The sequence below is a fragment of the Geospiza fortis genome, unplaced genomic scaffold, assembly GCF_000277835.1.
Source record: "Geospiza fortis unplaced genomic scaffold, GeoFor_1.0 scaffold485, whole genome shotgun sequence".
Taxonomy (NCBI): domain Eukaryota; kingdom Metazoa; phylum Chordata; class Aves; order Passeriformes; family Thraupidae; genus Geospiza; species Geospiza fortis.
This window is the reverse complement of record NW_005054457.1, coordinates 860,680-877,302: the sequence shown is the minus strand read 5'-3', so window position 1 is coordinate 877,302 and position 16,623 is coordinate 860,680. Positions and strand designations below refer to the sequence as shown.

At 55.0% G+C, this 16,623-nt stretch overlaps 2 protein-coding genes across 2 annotated transcripts in view; one reads left to right on the top strand and one right to left on the bottom strand.

Annotated features, from left to right (window-relative positions):
• NTN1 (netrin 1) overlaps nucleotides 1-6,132 on the top strand; it is an 84,694-nt gene extending 78,562 nt beyond the window's left edge. The window contains exons 6-7 of the mRNA XM_031062701.1: nucleotides 51-125; nucleotides 5,724-6,132. Coding sequence (XP_030918561.1) covers nucleotides 51-125; nucleotides 5,724-6,052 — 404 coding nt within the window. The 3' untranslated portion in view covers nucleotides 6,053-6,132. The remainder of the gene's footprint in view (nucleotides 1-50; nucleotides 126-5,723) is intronic.
• Nucleotides 6,133-12,228: 6,096 nt separating this feature from the next.
• STX8 (syntaxin 8) overlaps nucleotides 12,229-16,623 on the bottom strand; it is a 77,376-nt gene continuing 72,981 nt past the window's right edge. Inside the window, exon 7 of the mRNA XM_031062700.1 lies at nucleotides 12,229-14,107. Within this exon, the coding sequence (XP_030918560.1) occupies nucleotides 14,040-14,107 (68 nt within the window). The 3' untranslated portion in view covers nucleotides 12,229-14,039. The remainder of the gene's footprint in view (nucleotides 14,108-16,623) is intronic.

Below are 16,623 nucleotides of genomic sequence, written 5' to 3'. Positions count from 1 at the left end.
GCTAATTTGTTTTATTAATATTTTCTTGCCCTCCCCCTCTCTCGGCGCAGATTGTGACTCGTACTGCAAAGCCTCCAAGGGGAAGCTGAAGATCAACATGAAGAAGTACTGTAAGAAGGACTATGGTGAGTGTCCCCTGCGCAGGGACGAGCCGTGCCACGGGGATGTGGGCCAGGAGTGTCCCCAGGGCCACCCGGCCACAGCCGTGCTGGCTGTGTGCAGGTTTGGGAGTGAAAAACCTGCCAGGTGTGGAGGGGCAGCCTGGGCAGCGATGCCCTGTGTCCCTTGGCATGAGCACACCCAAGTGTGGGCCCTCACTTGGGGGCTGTCCCAGCATCTGCAGGAGACTCACATTTCCCAAGTGCTTTCCAGTGTCTTCTGGTTATGATGACCCCATGTCTCCTCTCACGTGCTGTTACGTGCCACGGCTTTTCAATATTTTAAAATATTTAAAATATTTTTTGCTGTGGGGATGAGCAGCAAGCAGTTCCCTGTCACCTGTATCCAGTCCCCATAATTCCCGGGAGACTTCAGAGGGTGGTGCAGCCCTGGGACAGCTCACACTCGATCTGTTGGAAGTTTGAGTGATGGACATTTGGGTGACACTCACACCCAGATCTGTCGGAATTTCGGGTGACATTCACATCCGGTTCTGTTGGAATTTTGGGTGACACTCACACCCGGGTCTGTTGGAATTTTGGGTGACACTCACACCCGGATCTGTTGGAATTTTGGATGACACTTTCACTCAGTTCTATTTGAATTTTGGGTGACATTCTCACTGAGTTCTATTTGAATTTTGGGTGACACTCACACCCGGTTCTGTGTAGGGCTGCCCTGTGGGCTGCAGCAGACCCTGGGGAGGTGTGGGTGGCTCAAGAGGTGTCTCAGGCAGGAGATCCCAGTGAATAGGGACGAGGTGCCCCTGGAGCAGGGATTAGGGGAGCTGGAATGAGCTTTTCCCTTCTCTTTTCTCGCTTAGCATCGCTCCTGCAGCTTCACAGTGAGCCAGAGCCGTGCTGGGGCTGGTTCAGGTGCGGGGACACGGTCCCAGTGCTGGCACTGGGGTGCTCCCATCGACCCTCCTGGCAATGGAAGGGTCCCCCACAGCCCCAGCCAGCCCCACAGCCACAGCAATTTGTTTTTTTGAGAACAAACCGTGCTGGAGAGGCAGCGGGGTGAGCGATGCCGGGGCAGCCCAGGCTTTCACCAGGGCCAGAGAGGGAAGAAAGGGTTGAAAAGGTGCAGGGAGGGCTAATAAAGACTTCGGGACTGACACCCCAGCAGGAAGCCAATTAGGAGGCTCTATTCCTCACCGTTCTGCTGGCATCGCCGGGCTGAATGTCCTAAAAGGCCCTAATTAGCTTGAACAGAGTTCCTTCTCCCTCGGGCTCAATCGGAGCTATCATCCGCCCGCTCCTCAATGGGGCTTTTTAGCTCCCCGCTTCATTCAGCCTTTCAAAGGGGATATTTTCCCTTATTTATTTTTCGTATCTGTTTGTTTTTGTCGGGTTTGTGGGTTTTTTCCCTTTTATTTTATTTTGGGCTTTTTCCCCGCGAGATGGGTTTGGGTGCAAATATTTGGAGTGCAACAGGACGTGGGGAGGGCGGGCGGGAGATTCGGGGAGGGGGAGGCAGGAGCAGAGGCAGAAAAGCTTTTTCTGGGATTTTTTGGCTGCGTGGGGGAGCGCAGGGCCGCTCAGCTCGCAGAAAAGCAGGGAGAGAGGAGGGGTTTGCTGCGGTGGGGGCACTTAAATGCCGGGGAAGCAGAAGGGATTCCAGCCGAACCCACCGAGGGTGGAGGTTCCCAGAAGGAGGGGGGTTATCTGATGGGAGCAGGTGATGCTGATCCAGGTGAGATGTGAACATCCCGTATTCCCTCAGGTGCCACATTTTCTGCCCGATTTTGGGGATATTCCAGCTCCCTGTGGGGTGTGACTGTGCTACAGGAAACCTGGAGCTTTTAAATCTCCATTTAGCCCCTGGTGCTGAGCTGCCTGTGCTGTAGCAGGGCTGATCCTGCACGGGTGATGCTGGAACAGTTTTGTACCAGCACTGTGGTCCCATGCTGGCCCTGCATCCCCATCCCAGCACCGGGCAGGGAATAGGGCTGAGGAACAGAATCCTCATCCGAAAGGTGAGATCATCTGCTCACTTTGCCCTTTCTTGGAAAAAAAAAGTTAAAAAATCCTTCCTTCAGCGGAGCCTTCTCTTAGTCACCCCCTTTGTCGAGAGGAGCTTGGCAGGGGCTGCTGGAAAAAAGCAAAATGTGTTTTCAAAAGGCAGCTTGAAAAGAGGGAGGGAGGGGGAGAAAAACCCGAATCCCCAAAAAACACCCAGGGCAGGGGAGAAGCACCAGCCCCAGCACTCAGAGCCCCGTGCCTGCTGGGAAGGTGCAGAAATGCCATTGCTGGGGCTGAGCAGTCCCTGCTGGAGCCTCGTGCTCAGGGAGAGAGCCGGGGCAGTGAGGGTCCCCCAGCAGCAGGGCACACCCAGGGATTAGGGATCATAAATCTCCAATATTAAACAAGTAGGAAATTGGCAACCGGAGCGAGGCAAAGCCGCCGCCAGATAAATTAAAAACTGAAAAAAGGGGGAAAAAAGAATCCCATTTTAACACTTTGCTCCAGCGAGGAGCCAGCCCTTTGCATTCCCAGCCCCAGATGGTGTCGGGGTCGCCTTTTGCTGCTGGTTGGAATAGAATCCACATGGACTCCTCTGCACTTGTGTGTGCAGTGAGAGGGCAGCCAAGCCTTTGGAGAGCCCTGCCTTGGACTGGGACATCTGGGCCTGCCAGGGCTGTCCCCAGCACGCCCTCCCACCTGGCCACGTTCAGTACCCCCCAGGTGCTCTGTCCCACTGCCCCTCCTTGGGATGTCACAGGGGCCAGCCCAGCCATGGTGCCCAAGCTCCGCAGACAGGTCTGTGCAGGGGATGTGTGGGATGCTCCAGGGTTCCACAGCAGGATGCACAGGTTGGGCCCTGCAGCCCAGCCCTGAGTCAGCCTCAGCAGGGAAAGCCTTGAACTCAGGAGATTTATCACAAATCCCAAATGTAAATCTAAAAAAGTAATTAAATAATTAGGTTTCCCCCAGCCCCCCTGTTTTCATGGCAGCCTCAGGAGTGTGGGGCCCTGACTCATGATCCCTGAATGCTGCAAGGCACTGCTTTGCTTTCAGCCTTCAGCAGCTGCCCTCAAACGCTGTTTTGAGGCTTTGGGCTGGGTTTTGGTTTTATTAACATCAAACCATCCACCCCTGGGCTTTCATCTCCAGCTTCCAGCCTTCTGTGCTTTCTTGTGGCTGGAGGCTCCCAGCCAGGCCCCGAGGAGCCAGGAGCATCCCTGAGCTCTGGGGATGCAGGAGGGGACCAGGGACCCTCCTTCCCCTCCCCCAGCCCAGGGACCACTCTGTCCCCTTCTTCTGGCAAAGCACCAAAATGTGGTCAGGGCTGGAAGGCACCATCCAGGTGGGATTTGTGGTTCAGGAGTGTCAGTGTCAGGTGTGGCTCCTGGGGCAGCCCCTGCCCTCACCAGGACCCAGCTCTGCCCCAGCTGTCCCCTGCTGTCCCCAGCTGTCCCTTGCTGTCCCCCTGCTCCCCAGGCCCCTCTGCTCCCCTGGGGAGCAGAGCAGGCTGCAGGGAAATGAACATGGAGAAAAATCTCTGCATCTCTGGGAGTGCCTGGGTGCAGGAGCCCCAGATTTCCCCCAGGGCTTGGATACCCAGAGTTTGCAAAGGTCAGGGAGGAGCAGGCACAAGGCCCAGGAGGTGGACTGGATCCCCTCTTTGCTGAAACCAGTGCCACTAGCCTGGGCCAGAGCCCATCCTCACTGAAACCAGTGCCACCAGCCTGGGCCAGAGCGCATCCTCACTGAAACCAGTGCCACCAGCCCCAGCTGGAGCAGTGGAAGCTGCAGCTCCTTTGATTTTGTTCTCCTGCTCCCAGGGGACCACAACAAGGGCAGCACCATCCCCAGGAGGAACCATCAGCCCCTATCACCTTCCATCTGCTGCCCCAGGGATGTTTCTCCAGGGATGCAGAGACAGGGACAGGCCTGAGCAGGGGTTCAATGGAACATCAGCCAGGGCAGAGCAGCTCAGCACAAAGCCCAGCTCTGTCCCAGGACAGGGCAGCTGAAGGGCAGCCCCAAGCCCCAAAGCCAGCTTTGGACTGGGGGAGCACAGCTGAGCCAGAGCCCCAAATCAGGAAGGGACTGAAACCTCCTTCATGAGAAGGGAGTCTTTAAATCCAGCTTAGGTGCTTCCAAAAATTCATCCTGGCCCATTTGTGCCTCTCTGCATGTCCTGTGTCCCCTGGGAGATGCTGGTCCCAGCCCAGCACTGAAACAGGCAGGCAAACACCCCTGGAGCTCAGGAGGAACTGAGCGTCCTGGAGTGAGGCTGTGGGCAGAAATCCGGCTGTCAGGGCAGGCAGCTGTGCCTGCCCCAGCCAAGCCTTCCTCAAAGCTTTCACTCCTTCCACTTCATTAATAAAAAGGGAAAAATAAGAGACAGGGGCCTTGACATAAAAAAAAATACAGACTGTGTGTTTTAGAGCAGAGTTTCCTGTAACCACCTCTCTCCAGTTCCTTTTCATTCATTTTCTCCATTTTGTCAGTGTGGACCCAGGCAGGTCAAAGGTTTAAGCTTTTTTGGAAAGATTTGTTTCCAAAAAATAAAAATTGGCTACTCTTCACATTTTGTTACCTTCACACCAGACAGGGAAATACATGGTCAGAGCTTAGGGTTGTTTTTTTTCCTTTTTTTTTCCTTTTTCCTTTTTTTTTAATGAAAGCATCTGGCCTCCATGACATGCTCTGAAAAAAAAATACCCATATATTTTGCAACGTGTTAAAAAGCTGTGCTGGGCTGCAGAGCTCTGCTTCCTCCCAGAGCCTGGAATCACTTGGTTTTAGAGACAGGGGGATGCTCCTCCATCCAGGGGGAAAACTGGACTGTTACAAGGCAAGGGGCAGAGTTTTCCCTGAGGTTTCTGGGTGTTTCTTCTCCCTCCGTTAATTTATACAAACAGGATTGGTCCCACTGGGGCAGCTGAGAAAGGCAGGTCAGTGGGCAGGGGTTTACAGCTCCCAGGGCATGGAGGGAACAGTGGGGAAAAGGGAAAAGCTGAGTGATTTGGCTAAAAAAGCTCTTTGTGGTTGTGCTGCACCAGCCTGTGCAGGGCCTGGCCCCTGCCTGCTGTCCCAGCCAGGCCACTCTCACCTGGGGCTTCCCTGGGTCCCTGCTGGGGGGAAATCCTCACCCACAGCTGGCAAACCAACCCAGGAGGGCTGGGCAGGCCCTGCCTGGGGAAGGCATTTCCTGGGAGCTGATTTTTAACCCTGTCCCAGGAAAGAGCAAGGGGTGAGGTTTCCTCAGTCCATGGCTACAGAGGAGGTTACACAGCATCAGTGATGGGCTTGGAAAACATCATCACCATCACCATCATCATCATCACCAGCACCTTGTGCAGGGATCAGGGCTGTCCTCCCACCTCCCTCTGGCTGTGGGAGCTGGAGGTGTCCCAGTGCTCTGCCAGGACACCAGGACATCTCCTTGGAGCCCAGAGCTGCCATCCATTTTGGGGCATCCCCACCCCCTGGCTGCTGCAAAGTCCCTCCTCCTCACACAGCCCATTGGGTAAGGCTTGAAGCTCATTTTCTGCTATCCAGCCGAAGCAGTAACACCTTCTCCTCTCTCGCCTGTGTGTTGTTTTACTCCAGCTGTCCAGATCCATGTTCTGAAGGCAGAGAAGAACGCGGACTGGTGGAAGTTCACGGTGAACATCATCTCCGTCTACAAGCAGGGCAGCAACCGCATCCGGCGCGGCGACCAGACCCTGTGGATCCACTCCAAGGACATCGCCTGCAAGTGCCCCAAAATCAAGCCCATGAAGAAGTATTTGCTGCTGGGCAATAACGAGGACTCTCCCGACCAGAGCGGCATCATTGCAGACAAAACCAGCCTGGTGATCCAGTGGCGGGACACGTGGGCCCGGCGGCTCCGGAAGTTCCAGCAGCGGGAGAAGAAGGGGAAGTGTAAGAAAGCCTAAAGGAGGAGGAGGAGGAGGAGGAGAGGGAGAGACTGACTGTGCATGCTGCTTTGTGTAGAGCTGGGGCGGGCAGGGACCGGCTGCCAGGGCGGGCTGGGGGGACGGGGGGCAGCGACCATGGCTGGGGGGTGCTGGGCTTGCACCTCCTATTCCAGGAGAGACAAAACCCAACAGGACCCAACAGGACCAAACAGAATCCAACAGGACTCAACAGAACCCAACAGGGCCCAACAGGACCCAACAGGACTCAACAGAACTCAACAAAACCCATCAACACCCAACAGGACCCAACAGGACCTAACAGAACCAAACAAAACCCAACAGAACCCAACAAAATCCAACAAAATCCAACAGGGTCCAACAAAACCCAATAAAACCCAACAAAACCTGACTGCACACACAGACAGAGCCCACGAGTGGGGTGCAGGCGTGCAGCACCTGTGGCCCCCCAGCTCCCTCCTGCCCCATTGCTGAGGAACTCAGAGACACCAAACTGCCTTCCAGCTGCCAACATCTGCTGCCTCCAAAGCACGGCATGGGCACATCCACCCTGTAAGAAACTAATCAACAGCACCGCTGGAAATTAACTCCCCATCCCCAAAACACGTGCTTGCAACGTAGGCTGACTGAGAGAGCTCTTGTAGAGGAAACTAAACCGAGACTTTTGCTGAGGACAGACCCGAGGATCAGCCCATGGGGTCCTGGGGGGCTTTGGTATCCCACAGCCGTGGCCACCACCTGAGGTGCCTGGGGCTGTGGTGATGCTCTGGGTGCACTGTAGGCACAGCCAAGAGGGGACAATGCTGGTGGGTGATTTCCTGCTGTGCATAACTCTGGGAATGGCTCCGTGCTCAGCCCCTGACCCTGAGGATGCTGCCCCCACCACACCGAAGGAGTGTGAGCCCACAGGGTGCCCTGTCCCCATCTAGCCACCCACTTACAAGGAGTCTATAACCAGGATCCCCAAGGAAACACCCAGACCTGACAAAAATGAGTTGGCATCCAGTTCCCACAAAGTGCCCTGAAGATCCTGCCAGTCTCAGTCCCTGAATGTCCACTGTGGCCACCCTGAACCTCCTCCATGGGCTCGGTGCCCTCTGCTGCTGTCAGCACACCAGGAACCCTCAGCTGGCAGAAAATCCCTGCAGGGGACACCAGGGTCCTGGCTGGTCACTGGTTTCACTCCCAAACCCAGAGCAGCTCTGCCCTCGCTCCCTCTGGAGCTGCAGCCCCTGACATTCCTGTGAAGGTCTTGGAGACAAAGTGGGGAGCAGAGGGTGCCAGGGATTGTCCCCACGGGCATGGGGCCAGTGCAGAGCCCACACAGGGAAGGGGTCTCAGCCAGGAGCAAGGTGTGACCCACCTGGAGCTCTCCTCCCTATGCTGGGGGGGCATCCAGCCAATTTAAAATTCCCAATTTCCAGTCATTAATGCACTGAGCCCCATGGAGGCTGCCTCACCTCAGACTGGAGCATGCTGCCCTGGGGCACCCTGGGGGCAGGACTGGACTGGGAGCTGTGAGCCCCATGCCAGGCTGCTCCCCTGGCACAGCAGCCCCCGGGCAATGGGGATTTCCAATTCCACCTCATCCAGGGAGAGAAGGAATGGCTGGGCAGCAAGGCAGGGAGGGCAGGACGGTACCTGGAGGAGAAGCAAACATTAGTCGCTATGAAAAGCAAAACCTCCCTGCTATTTTTCCTTTTAGGAAACTTGGAAACATCTCTTTTATGACATTTTCCAGTGGTTTTGCCTTGTTTTATAGCAATTGACAATATTTATATAATGACATAAACCACCATAAAGCAGGGCAGCCATGTAAATAGGTGCAAAGAGGAGGCTCCCGGGGCTGCTGGAGACACCACCCGGAGGGACCCAGCTCTGCTGAGCCTCCCCTGACACCACAAGGCCTCCAAAATTAATCTGGGTATTAGGAGAAAGATCCCACCTGGTACATCAAGCATTTTCCCCCACCAAGCCTGTGTTTTCTCCCCTTTCCCAAACTGGACTTGGTTTTCCTTATCTCGGAGCTCAAGGAGAGCTGAGGGTTTTGCAGCTGAGGGAAGTGAAGACACGAGGTTCTGAGGGATAAAATCTGACCTCAAGTATCTAATTGGAGGCTTAAAGCCCCAAAATGGGGCTTGGATGCTCTCCTGCAGCCAGTATCAGCTGCTGCCAGGGTGGGGACAGCACATCCCCAGGCAGCCGGGATGTCCCCAACCCTCAAATGGTGCCTAAAGGCAACAGAATCCAACTCAAAGCCAGTTCCCTACGTGGAGAGCAGGAAGGAAAGGCCAGGGGACCTGGGGACTCGGGAACTGCCCATAGCACACCTGGACACCCGAGGCTCACTCCCAGTTTCCACCCTTGTCAAGCACAGAACCCTCCCAGCACAGCCTGGACACCCCAAACCCCCAGGGACACCCTCCAGCGCCTTCCCTGCTCCCACTGCTCCTGGAGGCTGCAGAAGGCCCCCAGCCCCTGATCCCACAGCCCTGACACAGCCTGGGGGCTCAGAGGGAAATGAGCTGGCACCGCAGCCTGGAGGCTGGCACAGGAGGGAAGCCCCCAGACCTGTCCCTCCATCCCTGCTGGAGTTTTGTGCTTTCCACCAGCCCAGGCAAACACCTCTCACTCCATCCACGGTCCCAGTGCCCCTCATGTGCTCCCAGTAACCCTGACCTGCAGGAGCTGCTGCTGGAACTGGTGCAGCTGGAGCAGCCTCGACTGGGAGGGCACAGCAGCCCCATTTTGGGCTCCAGAGGGGCAGCTCCTCCCTGCAGCACCCCTGCTCCAGGACATCTCCATGAGGACACCTCCATGAGGACACCCCCAGGAGGACACCCCTAGGAGGACACCCCCAGGAGGACACCTCCAGGAGGACATCTCTAGGAGGACACCCCCAGGAGGACACCTCCAGGAGGACACCCCCAGGAGGGTATCTCTAGGAAAACATCTCCATGAGGACATCTCCAGGAGGACCCCCCTGCTGCTCCCCCAGAGGGACAGGATGCCCCCTCAGCACCTGCCCGGCCGGGGGGAGCTCTGGGGCACCGACCCGGTTCTGACCAGCACGGACCCAGCCAGGGCCACCCACCACCCTGGGGACAGGAGTGGCACCCCCAGGACAGCGGGGAAGGGGCTGTGGTGCCTTCAGGGAGGCTTTGGAGAGCAGCTGAAATGCCAAAACAATCATCACCGACTGTAGCACCCCACAGACATGGCTTGGTCTCGTTTCTGTTTGTCCGTGTGTCCCTGCCCCTCCCCCCCCCGCCTCACCCCCTCACAAACCTGTGTTCCTTTTGGGGTTATTTTGGTTTTGGTTTTGGTTTGTTTTTTTTTTTTTATTATTATTTCTGTTAATATCTTGAACTGTAAATGTTGTTTAGTTATGACCATGGCAGACTGCTTTGGGCAATGTTTCTTTACAATTCATACTAATATATTATGGTTATTATATATGAATATATTTAATGACACGTGAAAAAGTTGTGGATTTTCTTATTGTTTTTCCAAATTGTTTCTTTTTTATTCCTTTTTTTTTCCCCTTTTGTTTGTTTGTTCGTTAGATTGGCTGTAATTGACCAGAAGGAGCTTGTAACTGTTCAGCACCCCCTCGGTAGAACTAAAGTCAGAAACCAGTTGAATAAACTCTTGTAAACTGTAAAAGTCTCCAGGAATTTCTGCTTTTTCCCAGCCCATGGTTCGGTGAGCCTGTGAGACAAGGACCTGGGCAAGGAAATGACGGTGTCCCCTCCACCCCCGGCTCTGTCAGTGCCCCCTTGGCAGGGCTGAGGTGGCACAGCTATTCTGGACTGGCAGTCCCAGCCCTGTCCCTGCCCAGCACCCCCAGGCAGTGGCCACTGGCCTTGGGGACAGCAGTGTCACCGTGGGTGGGTGGCAGGGGGCCCCAGCAGCCCCTGTGGGCTCAGCTGTGCCCTGCAGAGCGACAGAGCCAAAACCTGTGGCACCCCACCCAGAGCTGGGGAAAGGTGCGCCCGGGTGTGCAAGAGTGTGCCCGGGTGTGCCCAGGTATGCCCGGGTGTGCCAGAGCCTGGAGTCAGGACAGCCAAAGCCTGGAGTCAGGACAGCTGCCAGCCCCACTCTGGCCCCGTTTCTCTCATCCAGGGGCTGCTGGGCACTGCTGGCCCTTCCTGGCCGCCCTGCAGGGCTCAGGGCTCCAGCAGCTCCCCCAGTCCCATCCAGGATCAGCGGGGCCAGAGCTGGTGCAAGGCAAGGGCTGGTGGCACTGACAGCACAGAGAGCTGGAGGTGGGGGGAACTGAGGCACCAAAACCCTCCCAGGGACAGAAATCCAGGCAAAAGGTGCTGCCAAGTGCTGGGATCAGCCCAGCTGACCCGAGTCTTCAGCAGGGCTGGGAATTTATGAACCCAAAACCACGCTGGGGGCGGAAATGTCCGATCTTTATTGCAGAGACAAACGGGACACAAGTGCCAGCCCTCTGCTCCCGGGGCAAACGGGCTCCCAGACTGCAGGTGGCCACTTGTCCAGAGGTGACACGGTGCCAGCGGAAATGGGGGCGATGAGGCTTTTCCCACAGAGGGCTGGACCTGGGGTGGTTTTCCCGGGCTGGTCCCAGCAGGCAGCGTGGGACAGGAGCCACCCACACACCCAGCTCAGCCCAGGCTCCAGGGAATGGGAAAATGCCCAGCAGCATTCCAGGACCATCCCTGCTGTCCTGCAGGAGATGGGGATTTCTCCCAGGGCTGGGACATCCAGGTGCCTGGGGCACACACCAGGCCTGCCCCCAGCACTGGGATTGTTGGTCTGGAAGCAGCTGAACTCCTGAGCACGTCCTCCAGGAGAGAGACGGAGGAGGTGGCAGGGAAGGCCAAGGCTGGGATGTCTCTGGGCACATTCCAGAAGGTCTTTGCTTGGAGAAGCCACTCCAGGTTGGCTCCTCCACTGCTGCTGGGAGCCAAACCCCAGCGTCTCTCGTATTTTTACCTTCCTTTTTCTTTAGTGGGGCAGGGAGACAGAAAAGCTTCCCTGCACACAGCAGAGCGTTGCCAAATCCACTGCTTTTTAATCAAATTCCTCACCCACGCGACACGTTAAATGCTACCTAAAGGGCAAGGCTGAGAGCCCCTTTGTTGGCCACAACAAGCAAGCCCTGCTGTTTCCACCCTTCCCAGGCACTCACAGGAAAAATGTGCTGGAGGACCCAGTGGGTCAGAAAAGCTTTGAAAGCCTGGGTCAGAACAAAGTGCTGTGGAACACTGACCAGGATGAGTTCCAGGTCCATCCTGCATGTCCTGGGAACTCAAACAAAGCCATAATTCCCTCCAGAAGTGGCAGTTTTAATTAGCAGCCCAGAAGTGGCAGTTTTAATTAGCAGCCCAGGCCTGTGGTCTGGTCTGAACGAAGTCCACGTTGCTCTCTGGCTGTCACTGAAGATCCACAGGGCTGCTCCAGAGCTGGCAGTGAAATCCTGCTCCAGGTTTGGAGCTGCTGCTGAGGAACAGCTCCAGGAGCATTCCCAGTGCCCACAGAGCTGCAGGAATGCACGGATTTGGAACTCCTCTCCAAAACCTTCCCTTGGTTCCAGCTGGAGCAGCCCTGCCTAAAGCTCCATTGCTAATCCGACATCAGCAATAACTCACAACCCCCTGCCTGTCCTCTTGGAAACCAGAGCACATCAAACCAGCCCTGCCTGCCCAAGGTGCAGCATCCCTCCAAGAAAACTGAGCAGGCACAGCCTGGCCTGCACTTGGAAGGGTTTCTCCAGCAGAGCACATGGGCAACTCCAGAGGAGCTCCAACCTCCAGCTCTGAGCGTTGAGGATGGGCACAGAGCCCTGGCTGGAGCTGGAGGGGGCACAGCTGGATCTCTGGGCCTTCCTCTCCACCATGCTCCTCTCTCCTGTCCTTCCCTGGGAGCACAAGGACAGGGAAATGCTCTCTGGATCCAGGGGACAGCTCCCATAGCTGCAGGACATGGCACCACCCATGGCAGATGAAGAAGAGAAGCTCTGGATCCCTGGGATGCCAGGTGAGGGCCAGCCCTTGCAAGAGTGACTGATCTGGCATAATACACACAAAGTCTGGCAGAAATTGCTTATTTCCTTCTCCAGACCAGTTCTTAGGACATGGCAGCGTTGGATAAATCATTCACAGACAACACAAGATAGGAGGAAACAATAAAACCCCAGGCAGAGAAACTGTATAGAAATGGATCGGCTTTAATCAGTATTTATTGCTTGCTCTATTAATCCTGAAATCAAACTGACATGTGTAACAAAATAATTATTCTCTTGGCCAGAAGCAAACATTTAGTACTTCTTTTTCATTAGTTTTGAAATAGGTAATCCTTCCTCTCAGCTGTAGAAGGGTGTGAGAAGCTGTCAAAGGAAGAGCCAGAGCTCAGTGAGGACATTAATTGTGGTGCATCTCCCAGGGCCAGGCTGGCAGAGCCTCTGGGGAGCTCACGAGGGCAGAGCTCTCACTCTCACAGGCTGGGCTGAGTCCTGCTGCTCTTCAGTTCCCACCTGAGATCAGTAACTCACCAGTAACTCCATCCCCGGAGATCAATAACCCACCAGTAACCATCCCCGGAGATCAATAACCCACCAATAACCATCCCTGGGGATCAATAACCCACCAATAACCATCCCTGGAGATCAATAACCCACCAGTAACTCCATCCCTGGAGATCAATAACCCACCAATAACCGTCCCTGGGGATCAATAACCCACCAGTAACCATCCCCGGAGATCAATAACCCACCAGTAACCATCCCCGGAGATCAATAACCCACCAGTAACCATCCCCGGAGATCAATAACCCACCAGTAACCATCCCCGGAGATCAATAACCCACCAGTAACCATCCCCGGAGATCAATAACCCACCAGTAACCATCCCCGGAGATCAATAACCCACCAGTAACCATCCCCGGAGATCAATAACCCACCAGTAACCATCCCCGGAGATCAATACCCCACCAGTAACCACCCCTGGAGATCAATAATCCACCAGTAACCGTCCCTGGGGATCAATAACCCACCAGTAACTCCATCCCTGGGGATCAATAATCCACCAGTAACCGTCCCTGGGGATCAATAACCCACCAGTAACCATCCCTGGAGATCAATAATCCACCAGTAACCGTCCCTGGGGATCAATAACCCACCAATAACCGCCCCTGGGGATCAATAACCCACCAGTAACTGTCCCTGGGGATCAATAACCCACCAATAACCGCCCCTGGGGATCAATAACCCACCAATAACCGCCCCTGGGGATCAATAACCCACCAATAACCGCCCCTGGGGATCAATAACCCACCAGTAACCGTCCCTGGGGATCAATAACCCACCAATAACCGCCCCTGGGGATCAATAACCCACCAGTAACCGTCCCTGGGGATCAATAACCCACCAGCCCCCCCCGGGGGCCGAGCACTGACCCAGTCCCCAGTGGTCCTGGGCAGCCCAGGGGCTCCTGCAGGGCTGTCCCTTCCCATCCTGGGAGAATCCAGAGGCAGCCATTCATCCCCCAGGACATTCCCTGAATGGAGCATTTTCTCTCTGCAGGAGGGACCCCAAAGCAGGGACCGTGTCTGCTCTCCACAGCACTCCTGCATTTCGGTGTTTGGAGCCCTGGGATGTCTGTGAGATGGGCAGGGCAGCAGCACCAGCTGTGCCCAGATGCAGGAGAGGTGGGTCCATCCCACAGCTGCAGCTGCCCGAGTGCCAGAGGAAGGGATGAAATCCTGTTAGTGGGATGAGATCCTTTTCCCACTGAAATCCTGCAGATCCCACTGAGCTCCTCAGCCAAGGAGAGTGGGGCTGCTCAGTTTGCTGCACTGGGGTCATTCCCAGCTGTGGGTTTGTTCAGTTTGCTGCACTGGGGTCATTCCCAGCTGTGGAGTTTGCTCCCAGCGGTGGATGGAGTTCATCCCTGCCCTCAGCAGGTCCCTGCCCGAGCCCTGGGGCTCCCCTGGAGCAGCTGCCCCAGCAGGGTCGGGGTTAACCCGTGGGCCAGAGCGCGACCACGGCGATGGCGATGAGCAGCAGCACGATCACCACCAGCATCCCTGCAGGGACAGAGCAAGAATCAGGATTTCTGTGATTCAATTCCTCCCCCTGCTCATCCCCACAGGCCTGCACTGGTGACCTGAGCAGAGACCTGGACCCAAACCCCACGTTGGCAGAGGGGTTCCTTCCCTTCCTGACCCCACAAATCAGAATTTCCCAGCAGGGCCTGTGGGATACCTTCCTCCCTGCACATCTGCCACGGAAACATCAAGGGATGTGTTTAACTCACAGCCAGGCCAGCTGAGCTTTGCTAGAATCCCTCTGTACCATCCCACTGGGGCAAAGGATTATTCAGGAGGAAATCCACACTGCAGCAGGAAATTGTTTCCAACACAAAGTACTCCTGCTTTCAGACAGAACTCTGTGCAGGGCTGGGCTGTCAGGCATGGACCTGACCTGGGGGAACAGGGATCATCCAGCCCTGAGAGAATCCCAGCGCCCTGCCCCACCTCTGTGTGCCCCATCCTGCCCCGAAGCCACTGATCCCTGCAGAGGTCAATGACAAGGAGATTGTACAAAATGGGATCCCTCCCCTCTCCCTAACTCCCCATTTCCCAGCAGGAACCCTCCCCTTTCTCTCCCATGTTTTAGAGGAAAGGAAGAAATGTTTCAGTGAGAACACCCCGGATCCACCTCCCAAAGCACCCCCAATAAACAAACTCCTCACCCAGCTGGATCCCTGTGCTGGGCACTGGCATCACACCCATGGGCATCCCCTGGGCTTCAATGATCTCTTAATTAGGAGGCTTTAATTAGTGTTCAGTATCTGCTGTGTGCAGTCTCCCTGCCCGAGCTGAGGGAATGCAGAGGGTTCCAAGAGTGGAAAACCTGTCCCTTCCTCTCTCTGCTCACTGAGGACTATTACTCAACCACTGACAGTATTTACAAGTCCAGCTCATGGCAATTAAAAAAGGATGTATTGAAATAAACTCCTCCTTCCAAGCTGGAAAAGGATATTAGACACTGCTTTTTGTAAATACTGTCATGTTTTCTGTGCAGAAACTGTTCCTCTGCCAGGGGGCCAGGATTTTTTTTTTTCCAGGGAAGTAAGAGTTGCCACCAACAGTATTTTTTTCTCTTATGCTCAGCTGAGACCATTTGTCATCCCATCCATCCCTGCCCTCTGGCACTGGGAGCCATTCCCGGGCTCCTGTCCCTCCATCCCTTGTCCCCAGTCCCTCTGCAGCTCTCCTGGAGCCCCTTCAGGCCCTGCCAGGGGCTCTGAGCTCTCCCTGGAGCCTTCTCCTCTCCAGGCTGAGCAGCCACAGCTTCCTCACCCTTTCAGTCCCAAATTTTTTACACCTCAACATACATTTTGGAGTTTTCCACAGAGCCAGAAGCAAATAATTTGCCTAAATAGGGAAGAAGTAAGATCTGATAAAGCTGCCACATTCCCATTCTCTGTTATGTTTTGCACTGGAGGGAGAAGTTTTAGAGGGTGCAAATCCTTCACACAGTTTCAGAGTAACAGAGTTTATGGACTCCAGCAATTAAGAGACAACCGAGATCAGCTGCTTGGAAAATACTCCCTAGGTGTGAATTACTAATGATACAGGGGGCAGTTAATGGGGTGTAATTATTCTTTGGCAAGTCCCAAGAAAAACTGCACATAAACCCCAAATTATCCCCAGCAGGAAGAGGGGAAGGTGGGGGCTGATAAAGGATTGCTAATGGGCAGTGCTGAGTGAGGGAACTGCAGGGCACTGAGAGAGGGGACAGCGAAGTGAAATAAACCTCGTTCCACCCCTGGGAAAAGACTGGAATGAAAAACCTGAAGCCAAAAAGGTCAAGTGCTGTCCTTGTCCCAGCTGAGGTGGGAGAGGCAGAACTGCTGAGCCCAGGGACACCAAACCAGGAGCACAGGGCTGTCCCCAGCACACACACATCCCCAAGCTCCTCTCCCAGCACACACAGCAGCTGCTGCACACATTTCTCCCCTGAACCACAGAACAGAAGATTAGAAGGATCTGGAGGTTTTAAACCTGGGTGTTTCACATGCTTTCCCCACTGAAGCTGTGGATAGGATCTGACAGGAATTCTGCATTCTGAGGTCCCTGCCTGCTTTGCCTTTTTTTGCTGAAATGCTATGAAATATAAATATTCCCCTTGAAAAGGAACTCTCAAAGAGAGGTTCAGGAATCAAAACCATTCTTAAAGTCAACAGGAGTCAGAAGAGAACAAAGGAAAGATTCTCGTGCAAAAGGAAACATTCCAGGAATACAAATCCCCACTGCATCCCAGGGAAAGGTGGGAAGCAGAAATCCCTGTGCAATTACTGAACAAGTAATCAAGGCAGGCTGCAGTAAATGCCATGCTCCTGAAAATCCCTGGGCTAAAGGCTCTGGGGCAGTGCTCCAGCTGCTGATCCCACTGCTGATCCAGCTGCTGATCCCACTGCTGATCCCAGTGCTGATCCCTCACTGCTGATCCCACTGCTGATCCCATTGCTGATCCCACTGCTGATCCCTCACTGCTGCCCCCACTGCTGATCCACTGCTGCTCCCAGTGCTGATCC